Source organism: Silene latifolia, chromosome 3, assembly GCF_048544455.1.
Source record: "Silene latifolia isolate original U9 population chromosome 3, ASM4854445v1, whole genome shotgun sequence".
Taxonomy (NCBI): domain Eukaryota; kingdom Viridiplantae; phylum Streptophyta; class Magnoliopsida; order Caryophyllales; family Caryophyllaceae; genus Silene; species Silene latifolia.
The window spans coordinates 6,475,137-6,495,294 of record NC_133528.1 but is presented as its reverse complement, the minus strand read 5'-3'; the positions used below and the strand labels follow the sequence as shown (position 1 = coordinate 6,495,294).

The 20,158-nt window shown below is 43.5% G+C and overlaps 1 protein-coding gene across 3 annotated transcripts; it reads left to right on the top strand.

Annotated features, from left to right (window-relative positions):
* Positions 1 to 17,081: 17,081 nt before the first annotated feature.
* On the top strand, positions 17,082 to 19,616 carry LOC141646966 (uncharacterized). 3 transcript variants are annotated; one of them, XM_074454980.1, is made up of 4 exons: positions 17,082 to 17,414; positions 17,660 to 17,777; positions 17,879 to 17,991; positions 19,036 to 19,616. In XM_074454980.1, the coding sequence occupies exons 1-4, from the start codon at positions 17,139 to 17,141 to the stop codon at positions 19,435 to 19,437; spliced, it is 909 nt and encodes a 302-aa protein (XP_074311081.1). In that variant the 5' UTR covers positions 17,082 to 17,138; the 3' UTR covers positions 19,438 to 19,616. The 3 variants fall into 3 exon arrangements, 1 of the variants encoding a protein (XP_074311081.1); XR_012545652.1 differs by lacking the exons at positions 17,879 to 17,991; positions 19,036 to 19,616 and having other exon boundaries at positions 17,341 to 17,414; positions 17,686 to 17,772; XR_012545651.1 differs by lacking the exons at positions 17,082 to 17,414; positions 17,879 to 17,991 and having other exon boundaries at positions 17,690 to 17,777; positions 19,036 to 19,125.
* The last annotated feature ends 542 nt before the right edge of the window (positions 19,617 to 20,158 follow it).

Genomic DNA, 20,158 nt, shown 5'->3' with positions numbered 1-20,158 from the left:
TAAATATTATTCATCAACATAATAATTGTAATTATGTTAATTTTTTAAACACAATTTAAAATATAACAAATTTGGAAACAATCCATAATTTTCCACAATCTTGATAATTAGTTACAAATCAGTTTATTTTTTAAAAACGTTTCCTCTAATACGGCACAAGATCCATTCTTAGGAATAATTGTATAGTCTCCAAAATTAGCAATCTTTAACAATAAGAGAATATTTATTATTTCGGAAACAAATATTGTACGTTATTTTTCGCTATCTTCTACCCAAATTCCAAAATATCCTCACTAATATCACCAGTTATATTAGGATTTGGATTCTCTGCTATAGATCAAGTAATTGTTTCTCTTGATCTCTTTGTTACTATGAAAAACAATCTAATATGTGTGTGGATTGTCCAATGCCATTCATATGGGTACCTCGATCCAAAAGGCGAGATGAAATTCAGTATATACCCGATCAAGTAAGATGACAGATTTTATTATGGAACCAAAATGATAAGACGTGAAAATCAGTAAGTCGTTTGACTTACATTTTACTCTGTTTTGTAGTTATATTATTATCATATACTTCGTAGTTCTTATTATTTATTCTTTATAAAGTTCATTTTTATGCGCAAGTTAATTTCATATTAGTATCATTCGACATTATTAGGCAAGTCTTCTTCAAAAGTTTTTTTTTAAATTAAATGTTGTGGATCGTTATTCACTCTATTACTTACCATTTGATTTATGGCATAATCATATTTGAGGCCTAAATTTTTTTACATAAAACTAGACTGACATCCAATTACTCATTCTTTAATAAACGTTTTAAGTCGTCATATATAAATTAAGATATTTTTTTAGGGTTAAGTTAGGTGTTATTTCAATTGATTATTTTTATACTTATTTACACAGAAGTATGAGTATATTTATTATTGAATGTAAAATTCTTTGTAAAGTGTCTAATTTATTTGTGTTCCGGGTGTAATTCCAGAGCAGATATTTGTTACCACTCGTAGCCCGTAGAATGATGTCTTTGCTTGAATCCTCCTTGCGGTCTCCTGAAACGATGAACAAACTGAGGGCTCGGCTTTGGCCGAGCGTACTCACTCCGACGCTCAAGTCAGTAAACTTAAAGAGAAGTCGTTGTAACTTGGCTAAGAGTGTATTGTAGAGAGATAAGGAAGATATTACCAGATGAATAGTGGTTATTAGGTCAATTTGTGGATCCTTTCCTCAATGAAGGTTGAGGAGTATTTATAGGCATTCACCTTTTGTCACGTAGTGGCCAAGTGGCCAAGTGACTATCAGGTGGAAAGACCGTTGTACCCTCGGCCGGTGGACATGTGGTAGGCTCGCCGAGGGTCTTGGATATGAGTACGAGGGTATGTGCCCCGGCTAACTGGTTGTAAAGCCGAGACCCAGGTGACCGGCCGATGGGGCTCCATCGGCTAGACTGTCTAAGTCGTTGACTTTGTTGTGGATTCCCTTGACCTTGCTCAATATGTTGACTGGGTCAGCGGTGCAGAATATGCCCCATCAATTTGCCCCCCAGCGTAGTCTATGCCGTGGTATGGGCTCCGATGTATGTTGAGCGTATATTCTGCGTAAGTATTTTTTGAAAAATTTCTGGTATCGGCTTCTTCTGATGCATCGGCGTGGTTCTTGTTAGGCCGTGCCATATCCCCCCTCCACATGGATGCGTAAAGGGTATCCGATGTGGGAAAGAATGTGACGCTGGCCGAGACCAGGGCTGAGAGTGCCGGTTATTTTTGATTGCCCCCGGCCGGTGCTTCCTGGCTTGGTCGATCATGTGGCCGGCGGATAGCAGGTACCTAGGAATTTGCTGAGGGAGATGAATAGGCGAAGAGATGTGAATGGGCGTGTTGAATACGCTTGGTAACTGTAGCATTGATTGACATTTAACTGTTGCAACGATTGACATTCCGTGGTTGCATGTCTGACACGTGTCTGTTCGTTGATTGGTTGACTCTTCATGGGCTGTGCCCTGATTGGCCCTTCTTCACGGGCTTTTCCCTATAAATAGGGCAGTTCTTCCGTGATTTTGGCCATTACTTTCATTTCCTCAAATTTTCGAAAATTTTTCTCCCAAAATCTTCATCTCTCTAAACTCTCAAGGGTTTCTCTTTCTTCCAATCTTCAGTCTTTGATCCGGCGAGTGTTTTCCTTCGAGGTAAACGAACAAATTCTCCTCTTTCTTCGTTAGTAATTGTTTGTGAACATGTCTTCTGTTGGTGCCGGGACTAGTACTTCTGCGCCGGGGGGTTCCCCGTCGCGTCTTGACGAGGAGGAGATACTTGAAGCCGTCCCGATAAGGTTTGGGGGCCCTAGGTCTCCTCCTCCCGTAGTTGATCTGTCCCTCCCGGAGGAGTTGGAGGATGAGGATGATGCTGATGTTGTTGATGATGTCGGTGATGATGGTGAGGGGGCTCCCGTTGATGGTGGGAGGACGGCTGTCCCGGATCACGGTGAGGCCTGTACGACTGGCCTCGACCGTGTATTTACAAATAAATTCGCAAGCAGCTCCGGAGAGACTCTTTTCGGAGGTCATTTCTTCCTCGGTGAGGGGTATAAAATTGTTATCCCTGGGGAGGGTCAGGCGGTCTGCTGTCCTCCCCCGGGTCACATCGGTGTGCATATCAGGCACCTGGAGTATGGGCTCCGGTTTCCTATGAATGAACATGTCATGGCCATCATCAAAGCTATGAACGTTGCCGTGGCCCAACTGCATCCGTTGGCCATGAGGACGATAGTCAGCTTTGTGTGGGTCTGTCTCTTTAGGGGGGAGATCCCAACGGTTAATTTATTCCGCTGCCTGCATAGTCTTCGGCCGTCAAAATCCGGCAAAGTGGGGTGGTATAGCGTACAGACGGAGCCAGGCTATGTCTCTGTGAACAAACTTACTTCCTGCAAAGACTGGCAAGGGCGATGGGTGTACGTCCAAGTGCCGGAAGACTACCCATTGCCTCGGTCTTTTCAGAGCCCCGTTCACTTACGGTGTGAGACCCGGGAAGAGTATGAGAAACACGTCTCCCGGGGTAGCAAGGTTAAGATGGACGCTTCGTTTGTCCCTCTTACTGCGGATGAAAAGCGGGCGATGCAGCTGTTTGATGCTGAGAAGGGATGGCTCCCCCCGACTCAGATTATTCTTCAAGATGAGCTGCTTTGCCGCGTCGGCCTCATACCGACCCTCAACTGGGGTGAGTGGGGTCGGTGTGAGGCCCACCTTTGCTCGTTATGTTTCTTTTTTAGAGCCTTGTTTTACTTCCTTTATGTAACTCTTGTTTGATTTCTTGCAGATCGGTTTGGGCGGGATCTGTCTGAGAAGGACTTGGAGAGGCTAGGGCTTGACAAGGACGGGAAGGTTATCAATCGGCGTCCTACGGCTGATTCGAAGGATCGCAGGCTAGCCCCCAACGAAATCATGGAAAAGCAGACGAGGGGGTTGGATCGGGAGACGGCCCAGGCACGGGTTCTCGGAGGCGTGCCGAAGAGATCAAAGAAGGCGGCGTCCAAGTCGGCGGCGGTATCAATGCCGACTCCCTCTTCGACCCCAGTGGTCCAAAAGGATTATGTGGAGGTCATCAATATTACTGAGGGGGAGGTGACCGTTGCTAAGGTCCCTTCTCCGAAGAAGAGGAAAGAGCCACCGCCTGCTTCCACTGTTGCCGGGGAGAAACCTGCCTCCACCAGCCCTCCAACTAAGAGGGTCCAAACTGGTACGGATCTAACTTGTGGTTCGGATTTAGCCGGTTCGTTGGACATTCCTGATGACAGACTTTCCGATGTATCAATGCATGGTGACATGGATGCTCTGTGTAAATTTTTTGTAGATCCATCATCGGCAGCCGGCGTTCTGACTGAACGGCAATCAGGGAAGCAGCCTGAGACGGTTATTGAGAAGGCGGGTGATAGAAATATCACCGTTGACTCCTCAGCTCAGAAAATTCCTCCCACCGAGCTCGTGGCGGAGGGTGAGAGAATATACAGGAAGTTGGGGAAGTGGATCCGTCTAGCCGGCTCCCTCGTCATGGAGCAGGAAGAGGCCGCGGCCCAATCTGGGCCACTGACTGCGAAGCTCAAGCTTGATCTCTCTGCTGCGAGAGGGGAAGCCAGGAAGGCTAAGCTGGATCTTCGTGCTGCCGAGAAACGTGCGGAGGAGGCTGAGAAGCTGCTGAAGGCCGAGAGGGCCAAAGTTGAGGACGCCGATGGCGCCACAGCCAAGATGATGGAGGAGCGGGACAGGTATAAGGGTGCCTACGACGCTGTGGTTGCCAAGAGGGACGAGTGGGAGGATCTGTTCCAGAAGCAGGCGGAGGTGCTCAGGGACACACAGGCTATCCTCTCTCAAAAAGAGAAGGATATTGAAATGCTTCAAGATGATCTCCTCCCTAAAATGTGTGTCCAATTCCGGGACCAGGCCGAGGAGGCGGCCAAGGAGGCAATCAGAACGCTCGTCACCGACGGCTCCTTCCCGTGGGAAAGATATGACCAGCTCCTGGATGAGATGGCTGATGCTGCGGAAGCAGCGGCTGCGGAGAAGGCGGAGGCGACGAAGGCGGCTCAGATAGCGTTGGCCAAGGCGGCCTATGATGCAAAAGAGGCCGAAAAGGAGGCTGAGAGGCTGAAGGCGGCTGGGAATGTCGAGCCTTCTCTAGAGCCGGCCACCAAAGATGATGCTGCTGCTACCGATGGAGGGCAGCAACAGGCATAGGGAGACGGGCGGTCGTCACCAGATTCACCCGGCATCTCGGATAGCCTCAGCTGTTCGGGGGCCAACTATTGAGCCTTTCCTCCCTGCCATCTTTTGGCGCTTCAATTGATATGTTTGTAATCTTTTGCTTTTCTTTTCCTCGTTTGTAAAAACTTTCTTGGTAGGTTGTGTTTAGGCTTGCCCCTATGGGGACGGCCGTCGTCTGTATTCTTCTTTTAACTCTTTTAACAAAGTTTGTCCTTTTGGCCTTTGGCTTGGCCGAGGCATTGATCAACCACCTTTGTTTGTCCTTTTGCGTTATTAATTGAGTGCCTTCGTTTTTACCTTTGGTATGGCCGAGGCAGTTTGAATGCATATCTCAACTGCGTAACGTCTTTGATGTACTGACCGATGCGTCCCCGTCGCCTTCGGCCAATTGCCGAGGTGACTGGGGTTATGGCTCGACGGCGATTCTTCTAGCGTATCGGTCATTGTGTCCCCGTCGCTCTCGGCCAATTGCCAAGGTAACGGGGTTATGGCTCGACAGCGATTCTTCTAGCGTATCGGTCATTGTGTCCCCGTCGCTCTCGGCCAATTGCCAAGGTAACGGGGTTATGGCTCGACAGCGATTCTTCTAGCGTATCGGTCATTGTGTCCCCGTCGCTCTCGGCCAATTGCCAAGGTAACGGGGTTATGGCTCGACAAAATGATTCTTCTAGCGTATCGGTCATTGTGTCCCCGTCGCTCTCGGCCAATTGCCAAGGTAACGGGGTTATGGCTCGATAGCGATTCTTCTAGCGTATCGGTCATTGTGTCCCCGTCGCTCTCGGCCAATTGCCAAGGTAACGGGGTTATGGCTCGACAGCGATTTTTCTAGCGTATCGGTCATTGTGTCCCCGTCGCTCTCGGCCAATTGCCAAGGTAACGGGGTTATGGCTCGACAGCGATTCTTCTAGCGTATCGGTCATTGTGTCCCCGTCGCTCTCGGCCAATTGCCAAGGTAACGGGGTTATGGCTCGATAGCGATTCTTCTAGCGTATCGGTCATTGTGTCCCCGTCGCTCTCGGCCAATTGCCAAGGTAACGGGGTTATGGCTCGACAGCGATTCTTCTCTTTGGGTGGCAACTATGGAGGGGACATGCGCTTGGACGGAAAACTTGGTTGTTTCTTCATTTAAGATCACGCGTTGGGGTGTCCACATTGGGTTTGGACACCTCCGCCGCTATACAAAGTACTTTCTTAAGTTGTCGGTGTTCCAATGGCTCATCAAAGGCACACCCTCCATGTCTGTCAGCCGGTATGTACCCGGCCTCTTTTCTTCAACCACCTTGTAGGGACCCTCCCAGTTGGCCGTTAGTTTACCATGAATACTTCCTTTGTTGGTGGCGGCCGACTTTCTTAGGACTAGATCTCCTACTTTTAAGTCCCTCTTGTGGACTCTCCGGTTGTAGGCTCTTCTCATCCGGTTTTGGTATACTGCCAAATTGAGGCGTGCTGTATCTCGGCTTTCTTCGACTAGATCCAGGGAGGCTTTAAGGCCTTCCTCATTTTCGACCGGGTTAAAGGTAGCCGTTCTGAATGTTGGCACCGTCGCTTCAATTGGTAGGACTGCTTCGGATCCGTAGACTAAATGGAAGGGAGTGTACCCCGTTGCTTCTTTCTCGGTGGTCCGTAGGGACCACAGGATGCCGGGTAGCTCATCGGCCCATCTTCCTTTAAGGTCTTCCACCGTCTTTTTCAAACCGTTAAGGATTGTTTTATTGGCTGCCTCCGCCTGTCCGTTGCTCTGTGGGTGGCAGACGGAGGAATACGCATACTTGATGCCAAGCTCTTCTAACCAGTTCATTATCAGGTCACTCCAAAATTCTCGGCCGTGGTCAAATACCATGACTTGGGGCAATCCAAAACGGGTTATAACATTCTCCCAGATTACCTTTCTGACGGCCGCTGTGGTCTTTGCCGGTACTGCTACAGCTTCCACCCATTTGGTGAAGTAATCAACGGCGACAATCAAGAACTTCCTTCCTCCGGAGGCCGTTGGAAACGGCCCTAGCATATCCATCCCCCACTGTGCGAAAGGAAGGGGGCTAAGCACCGGTTGTAGGTCTCGGGAAGGAGCATGTATTACCGGGGCATGCATCTGACAGTTTGTGCACTTCTTGGTCTTTGCCCTGGAATCTTGAAGCATGGTGGGCCAGAATTAGCCGGCTCGGAGAGCTTTGTGGGCTAGTGTTCTTGCCCCCATGTGGTGTCCGCAGATGCCTTCGTGGATCTCTGTGAGTATCAGCTCTGCGTCGGCTGGACCGACACATTTCAAGAGTGGTCTTATTACGGACTTTCTGTACAGTTCCCCTTCGAATACCATGTACCTGGCGGCGATCCTTTTGAGCTTAGCCGAGAGGTTGCGGTTATCCGGCAACTCACTTGTGAGTTTGTATTTCATTATCGGAGTCATCCACGTCGTCTCGGCTTCCACGTCCCCCACCATGCCGATGGTCTCAGTGATGCTCTTCGCATTCCTGATGTCTACCAGCACGGTTCGGCTGACGTTCTTGACGGTTGAGCTGGCAAGTTTTGAGAGAGCGTCGGCTCGGTTGTTTTCGGACCTGGGGACACACTGGATTTGGAAAGATTTCAATTTGGCTATGTCAGCTTTTACCCTTTCTAGGTATCTTACCATCCCGTCATCCCGAGCCTCAAACTCTCCTCTGATTTGGTTAGTAACCAAAAGTGAGTCTGTCTTTAACACAATGTGTTACGCTCCGTGGCTCGCCATCTCGACTCCGGTTATCACCGCTTCGTATTCGGACTCGTTGTTCGAGGCCGAGAAGGTAAATTTCAAGGCGTACTCAAACTCGTCTCCGTTTGGGCTGATGATAAGGATGCCGGCTCCCGAGCTGTTCGTCGTGGAGGAGCCGTCGGTGTAAACCTCCCATACGCCTGGGTTTGGCTCTTCTTGATATGTGCATTCGGCCAGGAAATCTGCAAGTGCTTGCCCCTTTATCGAAGGTCTTGGTTTGTACTGAATGCCGAAGCCAGAGAGTTCTACCGCCCATTTGATAAGCCTACCGGATTGTTCGAATTTCTCCAAAGCTTTTTCCAAAGGCTGGTCGGTTAGGACCGTCACGGGATGAGCGTCGAAGTAGGGTTTTAACTTCCTCGCGGCAATGACGACGGCGAAAGCTGCTTTCTCAATTAGCGGGTAATTTCTCTCGGCGGGCAGCAGTGTATGGCTGACAAAGTAGATTGGGTGTTGCTGTTTGTCTTCTTCCCTGATGATCACGGCGCTGACCGTGGCCGAGGTAACTGCTATGTACAGGTATAGCGTCTCCCTTAGTATCGGCCTGGACAGAGTCGGGAGAGTCTGAAGATGATCTTTCAGTTGCTTGAAAGCTGTGCTCTGTTCCTCCCCCCAGCTGAAGTCTTTATTCCCCTTCAACACTTTGAAGAATGGGGTGCTCTTGTCGGCTGACCGAGAGATGAAGCGGGCTAGAGCCGCCATTCTCCCTGGCCAAAGATCATAACCTCTTTTCGATTCCTTGGTTCCGGCAGATTTAGGATTGCTTGGACTTTATCTGGATTGGCATCAATGCCTCGCACCGACGAGTACACCGAGGAATTTACTCGCCGACACACCGTTGCACTTCATTGGGTTGAGCTTCATCCTGTATTTCCTTAGTGAACAAAATGTTTCCCGTAAATCGGCCAGGTGCTCGCTGTCAGACTTGCTTTTCACAATAGCGTCGTCGACGTAAGCCTCAATGTTTCGCCCTTTTTGACTTTGGAATACTTTGTCCACCAGTCTGGTGTACGTTGCACCGGCGTTTTTCAAACCAAACGGCATCATTTTGTACATGTATGTGCCGTTCGCGGTGATGAATGCGCATTTAGGCATGTCCTCCTCATCCATGAATACCTGGTGATATCCCGAGAAGGCGTCTAGCAGGCTCAGCATGGTGTAGCCTGTCGTGGCGTCGATTAAGCTATCTATCCGAGGCAAAGGGTAACAATCCTTGGGGCATGCTTTATTAAGGTTGGTAAAATCTACGCACATTCTCCATGCCCCCGATGATTTCTTCACCATCACGACGTTGGCTAACCACTCAGGATAAGTACAAGGCATAATAAAGCCCGCTGCTAGTAATTTATCTACCTCGGCTTTGATGGCGTCATCTTTCTCGGCTGAGGAGTTTCTCATCCTTTGCTTGACAGGGCGAGCGGTGGGGAGTACGTTTAGCTTGTGAATGATTACCTCCCGGCTTACGCCTGGCATTTCGGCCGCTGAGTAGGCGAAGACGTCTTTGTTTTCCCTCAGCAGATCTAGGAGAGCGGCTCTAAACTTTGGTTCCAGGTCGACACCGATAGTCACAGTGCGGCCTGGGTCAATCTCTACCTCCTCGGTCTCCGCTCCCTCTACCATGCCGACGGTGTGTTCGCCATCCTGTCGTAAGGATGGGCTCTTCCCCTTTTCTGATTTCTTCGCCGCTTTGAAGGATTGCAGGTTGCACCCTCTGGCGGATACTTGGATATTCACCACCTCATCGCTCTCGTTCTTCGAGACGAGTTTGTGCGCTTCCCCCCGGTCCGAGACATACATCAACGTCAGGGCCCGGATGGACATCACCGCGTCAGCCTCACTCAGGGTGTCTCGGCCGATGAGGACGTTGTAGGCGGATGAACCATCGATGACCACGAATTCCGACATAACGTTCTTGGCTGCACCCCGCTCTCCGAACATTACTGGCAGCCTGATTGACCCTAGGGGTACCATGCTTGCCCCAGAGAAGCTGTACAACGGGCTGGTGCAGGGGGTCAAGTCTTCAACCTTCAGACCGAGGCTAAGAAAGCATTCTCCGTACATAATATTTGTGTAAGCGCCTGTGTCAATTAGGCACCTCTTCACCAAGTGGTTGGCTATGTCCAGGTGGACTGTAAGTGGGTCGCTGTGAGGAGCGACGACTCCTTCGTAGTCCTTCTTCCCGATGGTCATATCGGGGATGTTGGAAGCGAGGGTTGCTAAGTTGGGCACAAAGTTGACGGCTTGATATAGCTCGTTCAGGTGCCGTTTGTACCCACGAGTGGACTCGCTGTTCTCGTTGCCCCCGATGACGACATTAATTACTCCTTTCCGTTCTAAGACGGGTTTCTTATTCGATCCGTCGGCATCTGTTCCTCGGCCTCTGGCAATATATTTGCCTAGGCTCCCCTTCCGGATCAGTTCCTCAATGGCATTTTTCAGATGTCGGCAATCGTTTGTTAAGTGGCCGGTGTAGCCGTGGTACTCGCAGTATTGGCTTGTGTCACCGTCGCCCCTCGGCCTAGGGGGCCTTTCCCACTTCTGACCTTCGCTTTTGCTCAGGGCGAAGACTTCTGCGGCGGATACAACCAGGGGGGTGTGATCATTGTACTGCTTTCGGTAGTATAGTGCCGAACTCCCCCCTGCGTCCGTCGAGTTCTGTTTCCTGGTGGACCGTGACCTATTGTCGCCGCGGCGCCTTTCCTCCGGGCTTTCCACCCGGCGGCTCTTCTTTTCTGAGGGCTCAGTCTCGCTGGGGCCTACCCAAATCTGGTGGTAGTCTTCTACTTTGATGGCCTGATCGGTCATCTTCCTGGCGGCATCTAGGCCCAAACCCCCGTGCTTGATGAGCTCGTCTTTTAAGCTTCCCTTTGGGAGGCCCTTCATCAGTGCGAAAGCCGCCAGTTCGGGGTTTATCTCCCGAATCTGCTGAACCTTGCCGTCGAACCTCTTCACGTAACTTCGTAGAGACTCGCCCTCCTCTTGTTTGATAGTTAGGAGGTCTGATGTCTCCACGACCGTTCTTTTGTTGCAAGAGTATTGGGCTACGAAGGCGTCCCTTAGGTCGGCGAAGCAGTATATTGAGCCGTCGGGAAGCCCCTTGTACCAATTCTGAGCCATCCCGTGCAGAGTTGTCGGAAAGACTCGGCACCAGACTTCATCGGGCTGCTCCCATACCGACATGTAAGACTCGAATGCCTCGGCGTGGTCGGTTGGGTCGCTATCTCCTTTGTATGTTAATGCCGGCAACTTCAGCCTAGTTGGCACGGCGGTGTCAAGGACATAATCACTGAGGGGCTGCTTGACCACGTGTCGGATGATACGTGGCGACCGACTCCTCGCATTCCTAGTCCGGCTTCTCTCCTCGTAGCGGGAAGGGCTCCTTCTCCGGCTTGGGCTTCTTCTCCGACTCTCCTGAGTCGGGCTTCGCTGGTTCCCCCGGGGTGTGCCTCGTCGGTGTTGCGGCGGCGATGTCCTCTCCCGAGTGCGAGAAGGACTTATGTTTACCACGAGCACCTTGGGCTCCTCCGGCGTCTTGATAGGGTCTGCTTCTGCCAGTGCTCCGTTCAAGTTTCTTGGAGTCACGCTCTGGGCCCTGGTCCCCTGGACGGCTTCCGCCGGTCGTGTCGGCGTGCCTGTGTGAGCTGGTATACTCCCAATTAGGTCCAGGAGTGTCTTCAGTTTCGCTACGTCAACCACCTGTCCCATGATGGTGACTTGGTTGGCGGTCAGCGGCGTGTCTGGTATTATCGGCATTCCGAATTCCGGTTGGATTAATCCGCCGGTGGAGGGCTGCACGACTCCAGAATTGTGAAAGGTATCATCTTGGTGGAATGTGGTTTCGTCATTCTCGAATACCTCTTGTTGTTTTGACATCTTCGTAGCTTTTTGGGTGGGTTTTTGTGTTTTTGTTTTTTGTTGTTTGGGAATAAATGTGACTAGCTTCTAGTGTCGTCTCCCCACAGACGGCGCCAATTGTTCCGGGTGTAATTCCAGAGCAGATATTTGTTACCACTCGTAGCCCGTAGAATGATGTCTTTGCTTGAATCCTCCTTGCGGTCTCCCAAACGATGAACAAATCGAGGCTCGGCTTTGGCCGAGCGTACTCACTCCGACGCTCAAGTCAGTAAACTTAGAGAGAAGTCGTTGTAACTTGGCTAAGAGTGTATTGTAGAGAGATAAGGAAGATATTACCAGATGAATAGTGGTTATTAGGTCAATTTGTGGATCCTTTCCTCAATGAAGGTTGACGAGTATTTATAGGCATTCACCTTTTGTCACGTAGTGGCCAAGTGGCCAAGTGACTATCAGGTGGAAAGACCGTTGTACCCTCGGCCGGTGGACCTGTGGTAGGCTCGCCGAGGGTCTTGGATATGAGTACGAGGGTATGTGCCCCGGCTAGCTGGTTGTAAAGCCGAGACCCAGGTGACCGGCCGATGGGGCTCCATCGGCTAGACTGTCTAAGTCGTTGACTTTGCTGTGGATTCCCTTGACCTTGCTCAATATGTTGACTGGGTCAGCGGTGCAGAATATGCCCCATCAATTTGTTTTCCCCAAAAGTAGAGACGTGCTAAAAATTAAGTTTTTTTAGGCTATAGACATATTCAATATACTACCCCATCGTATTATTTTATATATTCATTTACGTAGCTGTAGTACAAAGTAATATTTTCTTAAATTTACCATGGGGTAGTCATTGATGTTTGCCTTGATTTCTGTAGAGCAATGGTTCACAAGTGTACGAGTTTGTTACAGAGAATGGAGCAAACTCTGTAGCCAGCCAAATACCCCTTCGCGAGAGCACAGGCGGCGAGTGGATTATACACTATTGTTGACGATGGACACCCCGGTTTACACCAAAAAAATTGATTTAATTGTTATTAAATTCCACTACCCCAGTTTGTCTTTGTACCCTTAAAAATTGGTTACTCCATGATTCTCAATAATTCCAATTTGATCCTACCATTATTTAGTACGGTCTTACTATGAAAGCACACATGATCCTTCCTAATCCTAAGTAATATCTTACAATTTAGTTTATTTTAAAAAAAATATCCATCCTAATCCTAAGTAATATCTTACAATTCAATTGATTTAAAAAAAAACATTGTTGCAGAATCCTAACACAAACCTATTTACTTCTATAGAAAGCCCTAATATAAATAATTTTCCCTCTTTTTGTTACAATAGTTATATAGGTATAGACCGTATGTTACATATATACGTCGATGATGTTAATAAAGGTGATAAACAATCTGAGTTGGGCTTTATGTTTTTTCTCTAGGAGTAGGAAAGCTTGATGTTAGTAAAATCAATAGTGGTGATGAAAAAAAGCGTATATGTTACTTTATTTGATAATATAATATAATTGTAAGTTGTACGTAAATAAGATTTTATATGGAGTCGTGTGGGATAAATTAGGATAAGATATTATTTAACAGAGATATATTAGAAAATACATTTTACCGATAATCAATACATATATATAAAGCAGAAACTTTTCGAGCGATCTTAGAGAGTCCAATTTTTTTAGAAATCCTATAATTTAAAGAAAAATTTAATAAATTATCCTAATAAGAGTAGATTTCTAAAAATAATATTAAATTTATAAAATTATCCTAATAAGACTAGATTTCTTAAAAAAAATAAATTTTATTTAATTTTATATCCTAATATAAGTAGATTGAATTTATTAAATCACACACATATATGTAGATTTTAGTGATTATAAATTTATATGTAATTGTGAGTAACAACTTATCATTTTATCTTAAGTTGAAAATGAACTAAAATGTCATTTAATGTATCCTAATAAAAGTAGATTTATAAAAAAACAAAAAAAATTATCCTTATAAAAGTAAATTTCTTAAGAACAAAGCAAATTTTATTTAATTTTATCCTAATATAGGTAGAAAACAAATTTCATTTAATTTTATCCTTATATAAGTAGATTAAATTTATTAAATCGCACGCATATATATAGAGTTTAGTGAGTATAAAGTTATAAGTAATGGTAACTTTAACTTCTTTTTCTATCTTAAGTTGAAAATGAACTAAAGTGTTATAGGAGGCAGTTTAGTACTTTATATTCCATGAGTATTTGTGATATTGGCATAGTGTTTTCCAGTGGATTTCTTTTGTAGGAGAAAATAATATATGGAGAGGATTTGTATGATTAACAATATTGAAAACACCTTTAAATTTTGAGTTTCTAAAACGTTTATTTGACTACTCTACGTTGTTTTATGTTAAGACTGGTTCATAATAAATGTTAAACATTTATCGTAAATATAAGAATAGTTAGCACTACATTAGAAAATCACTTTTATTAGAAAGCAAACTCTATTAAAAGTGTTCAATTATATCAGTGCATTTGTTTTGGTTGGAGTGAATGTAAATGACGATTTATTAGGCCGTTATTAAATTGTACATCGTGTCAACTATGGGCGTTAAGACATACATAAAGCTAATATTTACATCTTCATAACTCTTGAGGCAGTTATGGTTTCCACCATCGTTCATGCCCCTTCTCCATATGACATCCTTGCTTGTAAATGAGTCATTTTTTACTTTCATTATGCGCGACTTTGACTAGGTATTTGAGTTGGACTCGGCAAGACGAAATTTGCTCTTGAAAATTTTACAATAAAGCGCATACACAATGAAGTTAATATAAATCATATTGCCAGTTAACTAATCCTATAATCGGATTTACAAGTAATACCTACTATCTATCCTAAACTCTAAAAAATTAAACATTTACTCCTTCCCTGGCCAATAGTTTACACTGTCACTTTTTGAGTGTTTCAGTCAATAGTTTACGTTTCTGTTTTGGGTATGTTTTATACTCTCTACTTTATCTTTTAAAAATATAAAATCAATTCCCCTCTCTTTGTACTTTGGTCTTTATGTATATATTTCCTCCGTCCCGATCAATAGTTATCTATTACTTTTGTCACAAAGATTAAGGAAATAAATATGAGTGAATTTGGACCACATGCACATGAGCCACAAAAGGTTGCCAAAAATGGAAATAGATAACTATTCAATGATACACCAAAAAATGGAAATAGATAACTATTGACCGGGACGGAGAGAGTATATAGAGCATATGTAAACATTTTATTGAGACAGATGGAGTATTTAGTTATTGGAGTAGTTAGTTATTCTCTAAGATATAAAGATACATCTATATAATAGACATGCAACTTTAATGACTCATATCTTCATAGATGTACACGGGGATAATGATGGGTTCTCAGATACAAAAATATATTTTGTGTTTAACCAGAGACAATATCCATTGAGGTCATGCTACGCCGATAAATAGAGGCAAGGGGCAGTCACTTAATCATGTTAAAATTTATATGAACTCAGATTGTAGTCATGGTTAGTTTTAAGTAACAACGTAAAAAAACAACATCACCAAGGGATGAATGCTCTACATTGATGATAGGAAACAAGTATACCAATGCCACACGAAAGATATTGTTTACATGAAGTTCATAGGAAATAATCAGTCTTAATTGTAAATTATGAAAACAAATTCTATTGGTTAAAGATATAACAAATTCTCCAAACATGCTACATATATGATCGAGATACCTGTTGTTTTGCGTACCCTCATTTAGCTTTTACACCATCTTATGCTTACATAGTGGAATATATGGGTAGATATTGTAGGTTAATCTAATTTGCGAAGCACATAAAGGTTAGCTTCAATTATCACATGTTTATTTTGTTAGAATTAAACCACATTTGGCAATACCGTTTTATGTTAACTAAAAACTAATGGTGCCTACAACAATAAATATAGGTAACTACATAATTGAATAATACAATTAATTGTCTCTTTGGATGTTATACAACTGATATAATTAATACCAAAGAGTAACTTTTACATTACAGGGACTGAAGATCCAGTAGTAATCAACTAAATCAACCAGAAGTAGTTTTGTGCGTTCCAATTTTTAACATATTTGGACTTTTTTTTTATATTTACTTTAGTTGACTTCTGCTACCAAACATGACAATGTAAACCAACGTTTACAATATGTTGTTCAACAAATTCTTGGAACATTCAACGTGCACATTGTTAAAGATAATCCTAATTGGAGCCCCGTGCATCGCACGGGCTTTCCAACTAGTACTTACTATTACATGAATCTCCCTAATATGAAAGTGACCCACAAAAGTTGAACATAATTATAAAAAGTATTCGGTTATTAAGATGTAAGACCACCTCACACACAAATATGCACAATTTTATCACACATATTTGTATTAAGATTAAAACATGTCAAATAACGCACCATTTATAGATAGGACAAGGTTTTAACAAATTTTGACTTTTGTCTCACCTATTTTATATGACCTATTTTAAGTTTAAGACGGGTATGTTACAAATCTACAACTAAACAAATGCAATTTGGAATCGGACGTGCTAAATCCAACACAACTAATTACTCAATCCTTCACACTTTTTCCGATATTTTCAAATTTACCCCTCACATTTGTTACACACATTCACACAAATACAACCATAAAAAAATAATAAATTTTACCCATCTCAACTCTAAACCACCAGCCGCCCCTCTAGCCACCCTACCATCCGACCGACGACAGAGAGCACAGAAGGTCGACGACGAAGAAGCGGGAAGGTCGACGACGGTGGAGAAGGGGGAAAGAGAATGGATGTAATGGAGAAGGTAGGGAGAAGGAAATCGACTGCGACGAAGAAGGGGAAGGGGGAAGGAGGTTGACGACGAGGACGACGTTAATGGCTGGGGAGATAAGGTGTTAGGTCGACGACGGCCTTATGGGGTTTGTCGGCGGTGCCACAGTGGGCAGTGGGTTATTGTGGCTGGTTATTATGGGGGTGTTTGGTATTAATTAATTAATTAATTAATATTATTATTAATGAATAAATTTTATGAAAATAATTGTGACAAAATGAATTAAAAATCCAAAAAACTAAAAATTGCAAATTGATTGGGAGGAATAAAAGGGTAAAACTTTTTTTTTTTTTTAATTCTTTTAAAGATGAAGTGTAGTCTTGGAAATCAAGGGATAAAGTGTGTTGGATATAGTAAACCGCGTGCAGGATTTAGCAATTGTGATGGTAGAGAGATTTAATTTGTGGTGGTTAAATAAGACAATCAAATGAGCTATAAGAGAGGATTTTGTAAAGAAACAAACTAATGAAATTCATAGCTGTTACTAAAATGTCCAAGTTCTTTTACATTTATCAAATTAAAATGATTATGAATAATAGTTTATGTAAAGGAGTTACTCACGATGCAAATGAGTAATAGGTTGATTTATTTTAATGAAAAGACTCTTACATAATTACACTCACATATGAGTACTTGCTTAAAATGACCCAATTTACGTATTTTAAGTAATAATCCGTATTAGCAAAAAGAATCATGCCATTATTTACTTTTCAAAAGTTTCATCTATAGTGTACGAGTACTAATGAATTAACCTTACATTTTCACTCCAAAAGCTATATATTTAAGATTTACTTAGATTAATACTCTACGATGCCACCCGTGCAGTGCACGGGTTCAAAAACTAGTCAAACATAAAACCCTCCCAAATAAGTGCATCAATTATTCAATTCTTCACATCATTCATGGGTATACTCAGATTATTGCAATCTACCTTTACCTTCTCAAAACAATTACCAAAATCCCAGTTTAATTTAACAAGAACATTACGTTCTGTTTCTACAAGTACCCCTTCATCTATAAGCCCTGAATTTGTTAAGTTTGTTACGGATTCGCCTCGCTCCAGTGTCATCCCTTTGCTTGAGCAGTATTTTGCTGAGAAGAAGTTTGTGTTACAATCTGAGGTTCCAAAGATTATTCAAAATCTTCACAAACTTAAGTTTTATGATCGTGCCCTTGAGGTTTGTTGCCCCTCCGTCCCAATCATTTGTTTACTTTTGATTAAAATCCGCCATTTTTATTTATACTGTGGTGTATGCGACCAAAATTGAGTACCCGTAACCCTAAACCTCAAAATTAGTAGTCAAGTTAGTCTTACTTGAAACCGCCTGGAATTTATAATACTGTTGTTGAATTTGGGTTCTTTACATTTTCCTTTTTTTTTTTTTTTTTTTTTTTTGGTATGGTGAATATATTCTTTCTTTAGGTTTTCTTTGTTTTTTTGTTAACGAGGGAACCCGAGGGTGACAGACTCGAAGTCTATTACGCATGGACTCAGGCCAGCCAAGAATGCTCCACAAGATTGCTCCTGGTGACGCTTGAACGTGAGTCTCTTGGGAATTTTGCCCAAGTTTTAACCACTAGACTCTTCACCCTTGCGGGCAAATATACGCAATTTAATATGTTTTGTTATCGTCATGAAAAGAACAACATTTTGAGCCGGCAGCCGCTTATATAATTACACAGCATGTTACCCAGATGATTTTGGAAATGAATGGCAAACGGAAACTGATTGAATCTACCAAGACTAAATTAACAGTAAGTTTGTTAATAACCAAAAAAAAAATTGCTGTAGCCAGGAGTCGAACCTGGGATCATCTAAATGCTTGAAAGCTGATTTACCATTGTGCTACTACAGCTTTGATGAATAATTAAGAAAACAAAATTATATTAGCAGACCACAATAAATCAGAACCAAAATAGTCCAAAATCTATAATATTAAATTGATTTTTTTAATTAAAATTAATATAATCTAAAACAACGTAGGTCAAAAATTACACAAACCCAAATATTAATCTTTAGATAAATTATACTCACCAATCAAGATCACATATATTTTGACTTTGTTGGGTCTAAATAAATGGTTAAAACTACAAATGTACTCTTTAAAAATCACATACTCCCTCCAATTCTATGTATTCTTCCCTTTGTTTGTGGGCACGGAAATTAAGAAGAAGAATAAAATAAGAGTAAAAAGTTGGGTGGGGTTTGGTAATTGGAGAGAGGGATGAATAATTATGAGTTAAATAAGAAATGGTGGGGCCAAAACATTAAGGAAAGTAATAAAATATGAGGAAAAGAGTTGGGTGGGGTTTGGTGATAGGAGAGAGAAATGAATAAAATAAGAGTAAAAGTTTCCAAAATAAGAAAGGGGAAGAAAACCTGAATAATCCGTTTTAGGAAATAGGGAAGAATATATAGAATAGGAGGGAGTACATGTCAGGTCCTAAAAATCCGTGGCAAAAGCAAATGTAAAGAATCTAATGAATGAAAGAGGGTAGTAACTAGTAATAAGTAGCATGAAAGGAGCTTAAGACGGTTTTAAATGAGATTTTGTAATATTCCGTAATTGTCAGTTGGTATAACATTTGAAATTACCCCAAAACCTTTTTGTTAATAATGGTTAAGATTACCCATGACTTTATCACTTAGATCAATTGGTAAAAGGTTATTCTAGCTTAACTGGTCTCGAGTTCAAGCCCTAGGAATGTAGCAGTGCTCGTGAGACCAAAAAAAGATAATGGTGTTTGAGACAAAATCTCAGATTTGCTTCAGTTTTCATGTTACCTTGTTTGATGCAGGTTTTAGAGTGGACTAATTGTAAACCTGTTAGACACACAGATTCCAGTGATCTTCCTTTGCATCTTGATCTCGTTGGCAAAGTGCGCGGCATGGAGAAGGCTCTTCAGCTGGCTGTGCAGTGCATGGAGAAGGCTCTTCAGCTGGGTCCACGACACAAAGGATGGGCCCCGAAACGTGCAGTTATGTTGAAAATACTGAGTTGGGCTTGTGACAATGGAGACAGTGATCAAGTGCAGGAGTTTTTGAAGCTGATGGGCCGAGTTACTCCGATGAAGGGATACACGTATCTGAAGATCAAAGCTAGTAGCAAGCATGAGGAGGACATGGACATCAATGCGATTTTGCAGAGGTTGGAAGATGATAACATTCGATATAGACAAGGAGACGACTCAGACGAGTAAGCTGATGAGGGTAGAAACTTAATGTTTGTCGACTTTGTCGTGTGCAGTGTGCCTTGAATAAAGGATTAAAGAAACTTGAAGAGAATTAGATTTGTGCATTGTAGAGGTCTAGAGAAGATGCATGGTTTTTGCTCTGCACATTGTTAATTTGTTTATCTATTTGCTACTGTTATTGCTCTTCTCTGGGTTTTATTTGCTGTTAGTATACAGTTTATGTTTCTCCTTTTTTTTCCCCTTGTATGAGCTGTTTTATAGCAGAAAGAATGGCAGTGGTGATTCCTAAAGACTGGATTTCCTGGCTCCTGCCTTGTAGCTTGTTTGGGCAAGTAGATAGGAGCCAGACGTGGCAAACGGGTCAATTGGCCGGGTTTAGGCGGATTAGTTCGAGTCAGGTCAGTTTCGGGTTTGCAGACTCCGGATTGGATTCAGGTCAGGTCGAGTCGAGTTATTTCGGGTTCGGATCAACTATTATCTAATCGGTATGCACCAATAAACATTCGAGTCGGTTTATATTGGGTCGGGTCAATTCGGACTCGGGTCAAGCTCGAGTTTTGAGTTCAGGTGTCAGATCAGGTAGATTGAGTTATTTGGGTTGGGTCATTCGGGCTTTGTCAATTTTGCCAGATATATTATATAGGAGGGGTTTGGACAATATTAGTAGTATATATTATTGCTAGGGCGCCACTGGAGGGTACTGGCTACTGGGTTTCGTGTGTCACTG